The sequence below is a fragment of the Plectrocnemia conspersa genome, unplaced genomic scaffold, assembly GCF_051122295.1.
Source record: "Plectrocnemia conspersa isolate PC_06_02 unplaced genomic scaffold, ASM5112229v1 ptg000009l, whole genome shotgun sequence".
Taxonomy (NCBI): Eukaryota; Metazoa; Arthropoda; class Insecta; order Trichoptera; family Polycentropodidae; genus Plectrocnemia; species Plectrocnemia conspersa.
In genome coordinates, this window is record NW_028277173.1 from 15,081,098 (window position 1) to 15,092,886 (window position 11,789).

At 33.7% G+C, this 11,789-nt stretch overlaps 1 protein-coding gene across 1 annotated transcript; it reads left to right on the forward strand.

Moving 5' to 3' along the window:
• Window positions 1-1,785: 1,785 nt before the first annotated feature.
• Window positions 1,786-8,192, forward strand: LOC148232026 (dihydrolipoyllysine-residue succinyltransferase component of 2-oxoglutarate dehydrogenase complex, mitochondrial-like). The gene is made up of 9 exons (XM_088191354.1): window positions 1,786-2,034; window positions 5,340-5,453; window positions 5,522-5,840; window positions 5,917-5,994; window positions 6,177-6,328; window positions 6,402-6,560; window positions 6,939-7,072; window positions 7,143-7,300; window positions 7,367-8,192. The coding sequence occupies exons 1-9, from the start codon at window positions 1,862-1,864 to the stop codon at window positions 7,499-7,501; spliced, it is 1,422 nt and encodes a 473-aa protein (XP_088047480.1). The 5' UTR covers window positions 1,786-1,861; the 3' UTR covers window positions 7,502-8,192.
• Window positions 8,193-11,789: the final 3,597 nt, after the last annotated feature.

Here is an 11,789-nt window from a genome sequence, read left to right on the forward strand (position 1 = left end):
GTGACCTTTTAAAACGCCACGGGACGCAGGACAAATTGTGAAAAAAGTCCTGCATCCCGCGTCCCGCGGGACTGTCTCGCCAAAAGCGGGACGTCTGGTCACCTCAAAGGTACGATTCGGATCTCCGCGACATGTGCTGCGCAGCATATAACGCGCGATAGCAGAAATTGCTGCCGGGCGTCAAATGCGGTCGTGATTGTTTCCGATCTCCGCGGCAGCAGCAGCATCGAAAGTAGTGTTTTTCTTAAATTATGAATAATATAATTCAGAGCATTTTATTAGAAAAAGTTATATTATTGTACTATTACTACTTCAAAAGCAGAAAACCAATAATACAAATGTACAGTAAAGGTTGCATTTGGGGACGCGAGACCGTGGCACGCGACAAAGACGCACGACCAAAACAAGAGACTGGTGTGTATGCAATTGTATGGAGAGCATTTTGTATGGAGAGCGCGCGACCACGACAAGCGACAGCGACGCGCGACAGAAGCAATGCGCAAGCAAGTCTCGATCCAGTAGTGTCACGTGATGCGAGCGGCATATGTATTTGACAGAAGAAAACGTGGAAAAACCATGTACTTTAAGGATCCCGGAGACGATGAATCGTGATTGATCAATCGTTACGTGATTGACGGTTTCGATTGATGCTATTATAGTAGAATACTATTGTTGCACAATAATAAATATATAATAAGTTAGTAATTGGTATGAATTTCCTCCTCGTACCTTGGAAATGATAATAATGGAAACGCGTGAGGCTATATTCTAAAAATTAAAAGAGAACATTGCTTTTACTAATTTATTTAGTGTTTAGTGTGTAAAAAATTAACTATATTAGCTATATTAGACATTTCCAAGGTACGAGGAGCAAATTCATACCAATTACTAACTTATTATTTATTTATTATTGTGCAACAATAGCATTTTTATAATTATCGGGCTCAATTTGTACCAACGTCTGATTCTTTTCAATTTTTTTCTGAGTAGAAAACGCAAGAGTAATTGCAAGAAATGCAATATCTGCGTCCGAAATTATCTTGACAGATCGGCAGGTACTAGAATCAGAGTTATCAACCGTCCCGGATTTTCCAGGAATGTATCAGAAATTACATATTTAAAAATATATTTTTGGGCTAGATTCGAGTATTTCTGGTTTAGAATCAGATGAGACTTCAGTTTTTTTCAAGGGAGGGGGGTAAAAGTAAGCCTATCAGTGGCGTTCTTTTAATATTTCAATTGCATTAAGATTCATAGTAATTCATTAAACTACATGCACTCTTTTTCTGGCCAAATTCAAGGGAGGGGAGAGGGAGTGCCCATATATGTCACCTCCATTTAATGTCCCTGACAGTATCGAACAAAGCTGTAGCTTCTTTTCAAGACTGACGACTCAGCACTGAAAGGATTTAAAGTTTGACAACGGGCGGTGGAGATTAAGCTGCTGCAGTAGTATTTTTATTGACGATTTACTGAAGTTACATGTATAATAATATAATAAATTGACAGTGCGGTGGACCCGCATCAGCTGTACGGGCCCGCCGAGTCACCTCGAGAAGATTGTATTCGTTACGCCAGTGCTACCAGAGTACCGGCAAGTTTTGGCCATAATAAAATCTAAATTGAAATATATATAAATGATGATTTTAACGTCCATAAAACTAAACGTAGTTAAATACAAATTGAGATTGTAGATTTTTTAAAAATAAGGTTATTTTTAAATAATGTTTTATAATAATTTGAATTATTCACTAGAAATATTTAATTATAAATTAGCGCGCCGGTGAGTCAATGGCCGAGTTTCGTCGGCGCTGTCTTCTCGGGTGCTGCTGACCGTGTATTAGGCCGTCTAGAAAAAGACATGGCCTCGTTGGTTCGGCGAGGGGGCCGCTTGCTGGGGGTGAACGCGAAAAATGCGACTTCGGTGTGCGGGGGCGCGAGGACGTGCGCTTTGCCGGCGGTCTTCCGGAACAGTTACATAACCTGTTCGGCAGCTCCGCCCAGCTGGTGGCACTCGCGATCGGCTGCGTGGAGGTGACGAAAATATATTCATCTGCACTACCCGTTTATTATATGCCTTCGATAGAAGATGACGGCCTTCGCAAATGTGCCTTTCACCTGTCACTCTTTTGCATGTCAAATTTTGCCTATGATCTAATAGTCCGTTTCGAGGTTATGTCTCATTTATCAATTTGCTTTTCATCTATGTGGGGAATAAAAAACGCGCTCTCTCACACATTAACGTTATGTAATACGGTAACACAGTTGTACATAATTGACAATTGAACGTTTATTTGTAGTTCGGCGCTAAGATTGAAGATTGACCTTGAACTTGGACAGCTGTCGTCGATTGAATTGCCTATCATTTTTTATGTGATAAAATCGTTCCCATTGTACTTCGAAAGGAAGTTACTAGAAGCGATCACTTGGTTTGGGTTTAAATGGTATAATAAAAATAAAACTAGTATTACAGTCTAAAATACGATTACATATCTACTTTTACCTGCATTATCGACCAACATGCTTTATGTATGCCTTGAGTGATATCGCCGTACATGTACGGTGGTCGATCTTTCACTGTTTTCATTTACATATGTATATAACTGAAGAAAAAATAAATAAAAAACATTTATATAGTACTTAGTGATGTTTATGTAAAATTATATCAATAATGAGTACAGAATAAATGAACATAACAAAAAATATTTTTTACCAATTTTATAAAAAATATTCAGACTGAATTAATATAAAAAAAATTCACAAAAGTCGAACAACATTTAAAAAGTATGTAAAATAAATCAATGCTATAAAATGTTGACAATTTTTTTTATAATAAATAAATAACAACAGAAATCATTTTGTAAAAATACGTAAAATTAACTTACTACTCTAAGGCCGGTTTCACACGTGCCGGATGGATTCACCCGGCACCGGGCCGGCGCCGTTTACAAAGCTTTCACACGTGGCCGGTTTCTTCCCAACCCGACCTATACCCCGTCAACTGGTGCCAGTAATTTAGGATTAACGGCTTCACATAAGTCCTTCCACACATTTCGCGTTATTTTTTTATTTTTGTATGTATTCTACTAAGATAATTAAAAGAGATTACATTAATATAATTAAAATTTCGAGGTCTATTTCTTCCGCTATTGCCTAAACACGAGGAATATATATTATATTTTATTACAAGATACCCCAATCACTGTCGACGGCCCGGTTCATGTTTGAGTTTTACCCCCACCACACTCAATTCGGTACCCGGCGCCGGACAGTTTAGTGAGCGCGGCCGGCGACAACCCGGCAGTCAGCGTCGGGCCGGCGCCGGGTAGATTTGTCCGGCACGTCTGAAATGATAGGTACTAGCCCATACAACACCATCCCCACTGCACGGCGCCGGCCCGGTGCCGGGCAAATCCACCCGGCACGTGTGAAACCGGCCTAAAGAGTTACCAATAATGAATTTAATCAAAAGACATTATATATTTGAATAACTGTTTATTTTATATATGGTAAATTAATACCAGATATGGACATATCTCTAATAAACGTTTTAAATTAAAACTTTATATATGTACATAGATAATGTTTGTGAAAAAATACTCTAATATTGCTAATAAATGTATTTTTAGAATGCATTGAAGCTATAAATTTATTTTTTAGTGATTGATTCACAGACTAACGTTGTGTTTAAAGATTCTTTTAATTTAATATGGTTTGTACCAAATATGAAACTAGAAATACAGATGATCATTTATTTCTTTCAGTAAATAGTATCTATAAGATATTTTCAATTTACTTTTATTAAATTTTGATTTTAATTAATTGGCGAAAATGCTAAAATACCAAATTTAGCAATAATTAAATTTAATCATTGTGAACTTGTTTTTGAACGGTAGAATCTTTCGAATTAAAATTTAAAATTATTTGTCAATTTCCAGACCCTTACCTGCTGGAGTTCTACAAAGTTCAATTTTATGAATAATGCGTCATAATAATGTTTTCTCGTAGAAGAAAACAGTCTTCGCTGTCAATAAATTAGTAAAAATTAAAATGTGTAACAATTTTCTAGTTTGGCAAAGTACCTTGGATTCTAAACTTTCCTGGAAATCTCATACAAATAAACTAACTCTAAAATCTAAAACAACCAGAGCAAAACTATACCCTCTGCCGCAAAAGTAAACTAAATATCAAAAACAAATTACTTGTATTTAAATCTACAATAAGATCTGCAATTTTGCACACTTCTCTGGTTTGTTGATACATAATTAATACTCATAAGGACCCAATAAAACTTGAATCACAACAAAATATTCCATTAAGAATCGCGTCAAATGCTCCATGGTTTGTCCACTTGTTACACCGTGATTTAAAAATAGATACCCTAACTGAACACTTCGATAAATTTAACGTAAAACAGGGAGTAATATAAAATAAATACTAGTTAATAAGATTTTCACTCATATCAAGATTACATTTCAGTTCATTAGGTTGGAGAGGAAATTGCAATATACAACACACCTGCTGTTAGAAAAAATGTACTTTGGTTTTAACAAAAGCATTTGTTTTGCATAATCCGTAATCTTCCGGCTGTTATCTTTACATATTGTTTCAGTGTAATCTTTTCCTTGTTTATTTTAATTACTCTTGCAATGCTCAACTTAAATGGGATAAAAGTTAAAGTACTCAGTTCAATTCTTTTAAGATGTTTACATTGTTAAATTGCTGTCGTAGATATGATACATTGTGTGTTTTATCAATGTATAAATAATTAAATTTTTTTCGTGACAATTAGTGTAGGCTAATTTAGATTCTTTGCTATTGTGTATCTCTGACGATTGTTCCCAATATTACTTTGTGTATTTCTGGGGATTGATAATTTATATGACATTCACGACACTGACTATATATTTCATTAAGGATGCATTGTTTATAAATAATTCGATATAGTGCTAAGTGAAAATAGAGTTAGTCATTTACATTTACTAATTTAATAAAAAAATGCCCAATGATATACAGTACACCCCCCCATAAATTGTAAACGTGCTATTTGGGTGCGGGTAGTTAGGGATTAAAAAATACTCAATTTTTTGCAATACATACGTATGAATCAGGCGCGTCTAGTGAGATATCCTCCCTTTGGCTCGCTCACACAAAGTAACTGGGACTAAAATAGCACATCCCTAATTTACTGTGTTATTGGGGGGGTCTACTGTATATATATAGTGTATATTACTTCAACTTACTCTATCAAATTGTTCATTATATTCTTCTTACTTCCACTTCAATTTTTTTGATAAAAGTATGTATGGATAATTTTGTAATTAAATGTAATTTTTTAGATCAACCTATGAAAAGACATATAAACGGAACATTTATGTGTCTGCAAAGTTGTTCGAATCGAGAGACATCGTCGCGCCGACCTTCCCTGATTCAGTTTCAGAAGGCGACGTAAAGTATGTACATAACTATCTACTTTATTTCGACCAAAATTATATTCTCATCAAATTGTAATTTATTTTAGGATAGATCGAAAAATAGGCGACTCCGTTGCAGAAGATGAAGTCATTTGCGAGATTGAAACTGATAAGACGGCCATGCCGGTCATGGCCCCCGTCTCTGGAGTTATCGAAGAGTTTTATGTAAGTAACGGCGATACCGTGAAAGCTGGTCAAAAGCTCTGCCGTATCGCCGTCGGAGCAGCTGGAGCCAAAGCTCCGGAGAAAGCGAAAGAAGCTCCTGCCGCAACACCTGCACCATCCGCTGCGTCTACGGCTCCTCCGCCGACGCCGGTTCCCGTCGCAGCAGCTCCACCGCCACCATCATCACCTCCTCCTCCAAGAGTATTAAAATTTATAATATAAATAAATATACATTTTGATTTTTTTATAAATATTAATATATGTTTGTAATATTTAGCCAGCGTCTGCTCCTGTATCATCGATTCCGGTAGCTGCTATAAGACATGCGCAAGCTATCGATTCCGCTACTGTTAAGGTACATAAATTCACATATTAGACACAATTTTTAACTGTAACTAATCTCTGGAGCTGTTTAAAAATATAACTTGTGGAAAAGTTGATCTTGTGCCAAGATTTTTAGACAGAGATCTATTTCTATGACTTGAAAGATGTGTTTTTGTCGATAAGTTTTATCTATGTATTTTTTATGATGCATAGGTTCCTCCAGCTGATTACGCGAAAGAGATCACCGGAACACGTACCGAGCAAAGGGTAAAAATGAACAGAATGAGACTACGCATCGCCCAAAGGTTAAAAGAAGCTCAAAACACAAACGCAATGTTGACGACGTTCAACGAAATCGATATGAGGTTTATATTTTTATGGTTTTAAGTTAACATATGATTATGGTAATTTGAATTTGAATTTTATTTTTATTTTTAGTGCAATAATTTCGTTCCGAAAGAACGTTTTACCCGCTTTCCAAAAGAAGTACGGCATCAAGTTGGGCTTCATGTCGCCGTTTGTCAAAGCTGCCGCATATGCCTTACAAGACCAACCCGTAGTTAATGCCGTTATTGACGGAAACGATATTGTTTATAGGTAAGATATGATGAATATTTTCTAAAACTACTATATCCATCTCTAGTTAAATAAGCGAATATTTAAAGTAGGTTTATATTTTATTTTTAGTACTTCTATTCTAATTTATTTTGCTGCCTTCAACTGCCGCTAATCTTATTTTCTATTGTGTATCAATTTCTCAACTTTTTCAATGAATTTGTGATAATTATCGTCTTTCAAAGCATCGTTGCTCTTTTAGAGTATAAGTTTTTTGAAAAAATGGATAATGAGGTATTTAATCGCAAATGACCTGGTTAATTATAATAAAATAATTCATTAGTATGAGTCGTTAGTGAGATTATCTTCATTTTCAAGTAACATTGAATTTTTTATATCTACTAATTAATTATTTTACAGAGATTATGTGGATATATCAGTGGCTGTAGCGACGCCTAAAGGTCTCGTTGTTCCAGTATTAAGAAACGTACAGGAGATGAATTATGCCGACGTTGAAGTAGGCATTGCTGCTCTAGGAGAGAAGGCTAAAAATGGTACATAAGTGATTTTTAAGTATCTTCTTTTATATGAGCAATGCTCTAAATTTTTTTAATCGTTTTACAGGGCAGTTAGCAATTGAAGATATGGACGGTGGCACTTTTACGATCAGTAACGGCGGAGTGTTTGGCTCGTTGATGGGCACTCCGATCATCAATCCTCCACAATCGGCTATTTTAGGAATGCATGGCACATTCGAACGACCGGTAGCTATCAACGGACAGGTTAGTATCTATTATTAATGTTGCTATAATGTGTATGTTTTGATTTTAATGTAATTTTGTTTTTAGGTTGTTGTACGTCCGATGATGTATGTTGCCTTAACTTACGATCATAGATTGATAGACGGCCGTGAAGCCGTATTGTTCTTGAGAAAAATCAAAGACGCAGTTGAAGATCCTCGAGTCATCCTCGCCGGCTTGTAACGGAATAAATTGCGAAGTGAAACATTGAGATTGTTCGAAGTTGGTTCTTGTCGGTTGCTTGTTAATGATTTTAATTCAAAAGTAGCACTTTGCACGTTTATTAGTTGAAAGTTGACCGATTAAGTCCTTTTTATTAAAAAAATGTAATCAAGCAATTTAACGAAATATATTGTGTAGATATATTAGTATTTATATTTCAATGTTGATTCTTTATAATTTATTTATGTATTAATTTAAAAGATTGTCTCATCAGCATTTTCTTTATTAATCTGTCAACATTTTTTTTTAATAACTATTTATTAACATTTTTAAATCTCGCCCTGTCATGTTTTTTAGGGTTGCGTCAAGATGTAATCGTTTTCATTATCATTGTAAAATATTTTTTTTATTTAATTTTTTCGATGATCTTAAAAACTGATTTTTTGAAAGTATTAATAATTTATGGTTCTTTTTGAACCATTCTTTATCTCGGTGGACTCGTTAAGAGTTGTTTTTTTTGTGATTTTTATATACATTATGTGTACGTGTTGTGCGTACATATTGTACATTTATTGGTTCAGAATTATGATCATGATGTCTGTTTTATTTTTGCTTCATTTGGATGTTGAACAAAATTTTGAATTCAAATAAAATAGTGATCAATTCAATGTTATGTCTTTGATTTATAGGTAATAAAACTATTTAAAAGAAATGCATTTGTCTTTTGGTTCCATTATTTCAGTGTGAGATAGTCTTATTTTTTTATTAAGATATGAGTTGCCTAGTGGTGTTATGCAAATAATATTTTTTTAATCTAAGGTCAACTTCAGATTATAAATTACATGGTGACCAATTAAATATTATCATTGCAATTATTTTTTGGGTTCGGTGATTATTGCACACAGCGAAAATTATAATCGATCAATCACCTATGCTTAGAAGTTCGGTGTGGAATTTTCGTATTTGCAATAATCCTGCAATACTAATTTGTGATTTGGTAGATTTAACTTTAACTTAAGTTACTGTATAATTATCATGTAAAGGTAATATATTTTATAATAATTTATTTCAAATCATATATTGTTATATATATTTATTCGTATTAAAAAATAATTTTTATAGGTAATTATATAATTGTTAAATAATCTGAAATAATTATAGAATTATTTTTTAAAAACAGATAGTATATTATTGCGTCATAATGTATAAATAGATTAAATAATTATATAACTAAATTATTTTTATATATAAAATATAATAAATAGAAAAAGATTTTGTATAAATTTAGCCAAGCTTGAAACCATTTACAAAATATTTCCCCTGTGACCTACTACTATACAATGGGTGTTTCATATAATAATTTTATGAGCATTTCACAGGTAACCTATTTTATTAATTATATAGAGATGTAAGCTTGGAAAAAGTAAGAAAATTCAATATAACTGAACACAAAAACTCGTTAATAATTTATTGGGTTTTCTATGAAATTCTAGCGTTTTGCATTTTTTACAGTGAAGTCTAATTTGAATGTTAGAAAGTTAGTGAATTATACCGGGCAGTGGGATCTGGAAAATGTAGGAATGTAACTAGGCAATGCTGATAGGTAGCCAGTTTTCAATCGACAACATCTACAGCGACTCCAGGATTTTTTGTAAAGACAGCGAATCCGCATTTGTGGGAATACTCTGAAACACTTCCAGGTCGTCAGCATATTCTGAGTTTTCAACACAGCAGAGAAAGAAAATTGGATCCTTGCGGTACTCCAGATGAGCGAAGCTTATGTACTAACGACGGTTACTTAGTTATTCGGAAAAAAGCCAACAAGATCGTTTGAGAAAGTTGCTTAATTTTCGAATAATATATTTTTCGGGTTTTGAGGTAAAATTAGTGTGACTTTGCAGCCAAAATATACGCCGGAAAAGCTGGTAAAAGTTTATTTTATAAGCATATATTGTCATATATATATGGAAATGTTGCTGCCACTATCCGGTGGTGGAGTCAAAATGGCATGTCTTGGAAGTCAGAGAGTCGAATTATCGTCGGCTGTTATCTATCATTCTTGTAATGATACTGACGTGTCTTGTGCTGTGTCGCATCTGACTCTATGTGCCCCGTTGTGACAAAGTGTCACATATTTTATAATGCTGGGTCGAATTAGCTCTGGCGAATCACAGATTGGACACAACCACGAAATGTGTTTACATCTTAAAAGGTAAACTATCAGATGTCCGTTCCGGCGATTATTAGCAAAGGGATAGAAGCACAATAGTCTTGCGCAGGGTAGAACGCATTGTCTATCACGCATCCTTTCCAAACAAAGAGTAGTTTTCCGGTACTTATGGGCGCTTACAAGAGAATAACGGAAAGGATGTGCTAAAAGGTGGTCCGTGAAATATTAACAATTAGGAGATCTCTATTATATTGCTAGGAATTACCATTGAGACGAGTTGGTTTCGAAACGGTAAAAAAATTAATTGTGCAGGTGGTTGAAATCTCCACAAATGCAACTGTGATAGTCAATTTATTGTAAAGGGCTTTGGGAGACATATGGCAGCAGACCAGCATTTTCTTTTAGGTCCATTTTAAATATTTAAGTCTTTTTTAAGCATTTTGTCACATGACTTTTTTCAATACATTTATCAACATACATATTTTCGTAAGAATTATTAATTTTTTTACTTCATACTTGAGCAATTCTAAAAACAGAAAATATATGACGCATGTAAATAATTATGCTCAGATAAATGTATTTCTGTTGATGTAGTCACACTTTTTTAACGATTAAAATGTTATGTCTATTGCAAAAATAATGTATATGCGACCAATATCGAAATACTGAAGAGTATAGGAAAGGACAAATATATTATATATTTTTCGATTTGCTCACTACAAATGCATTTTCAGACTAATACTGTCCTTATTTAGGATTACACTGTTATGAATACACCTATTATAATGTTTCTGTATCTTAAGTTTATAAACATGATTGACCCACATGAAAAAAAGAATGAATATTTTATTATAAATACGTCCATATTTTTTAGAATTCTTTGACCTTTGAACATAAAAGATATAAATTAAATCAGGGAAAACTACGTTTTTTCTCATCCCGAAACAATTTGCTAAATCGTAATTTGCGAATGCGTTATCGAATGGAACGCTGTCGTCTTCCCCTTCATGAATACAAATACAATTACTTATTTCCTCCCCGCGTACAAACTTGAGACATTTCTATGTAAATTAAGACGAAGGGGAATACTGTGTATTATTCAGAAACAAAAAAATGTCTAGATATTGTGCTAAGCTTGGCGACGGAGGAAGATAGGGAGAGAGCTCTATATACCCACCCTTCGAATTGCAAAACTTGCCGATTGGTCGAAGGGAGAAACGACTATTTTTTGGGGGTTGGAAAATATTGCGTTTTTTACCATATAAAGATACGTGCAAATTTTGATTTACGACTATGGATATAATAATAACAGGCGATTTATTAAAATGCGTTTTTGATTTATATACATTTATAAGGATGTACAAGGGAAAGTGCAAAAAAATCGGTTTAAGCATTATTGAAATTTGTTGTGATATGTAAGTGTATAACAATTTAGCGGAATCATTATGTAATAATTTATTTTAAGTTAATGAACTTAAGATTTTTTATTTTGAATATAGTTTACGACATTTATATATAGGGCATGCATGACTATGTAATTTAACAGGTTTTTACCCTAAACGATACATTTGACCTCCATTTATGCAGTTTAAAAGTAATTCACCTGCTATTTTTATTATATATCTTTAGTGCCTAGAATTATATAAATAATTTTAAATTTGCCTTTAAAAAGGTTAACACTGTCACAGTATATTCAAATTTGTACTGTTATGCACTGTTTTTAGGATAAATTAATTTTATTTTGGCAACAGTAGTAGTATACTGCCAGCTTAGTTGTGTCGGAATAGTCACGATGTAAAATTTGGCCCTAAAAAAGAACATTCGATTTTCTCTTTCTTCCACATGGTAAATCTATACGTAAAAAAAATCCAATATATAATACATAGTAACATATTATTTATTTTAAAGATGGTTAGTGCTTCCTTCTATTCTCTCGTCATTGTTCTAGACATATTCGAGTAACGCGAGTGTGTTCCTTTTAAAGAGCACTTATATAAAGTCTGATGGATATTTTACACTAATTTTCGACAAAAATAGCAAGCATGTTCTTTTCTTGAGGTTTTTATTTATTAAATATAATATTTTTTTGGCAAATACTGACATATGGGGTATACTTAATTTAAATATATACAAAAAATA

What these genes read in the sequence shown, in the direction of transcription:
- LOC148232026 (XM_088191354.1), top strand. Translation starts at nt 1,862, where the DNA reads ATGGCCTCGTTGGTTCGGCGAGGGGGCCGCTTGCTGGGGGTGAACGCG. An exon ending in GTTTCAGAAGGCGACGTAAA is followed by an intron (nt 5,454 to 5,521) that starts GTATGTACATAA and finishes AATTTATTTTAG; the next exon opens with GATAGATCGAAAAATAGGCG. An exon ending in GGAAACGATATTGTTTATAG is followed by an intron (nt 6,561 to 6,938) that starts GTAAGATATGAT and finishes ATTATTTTACAG; the next exon opens with AGATTATGTGGATATATCAG.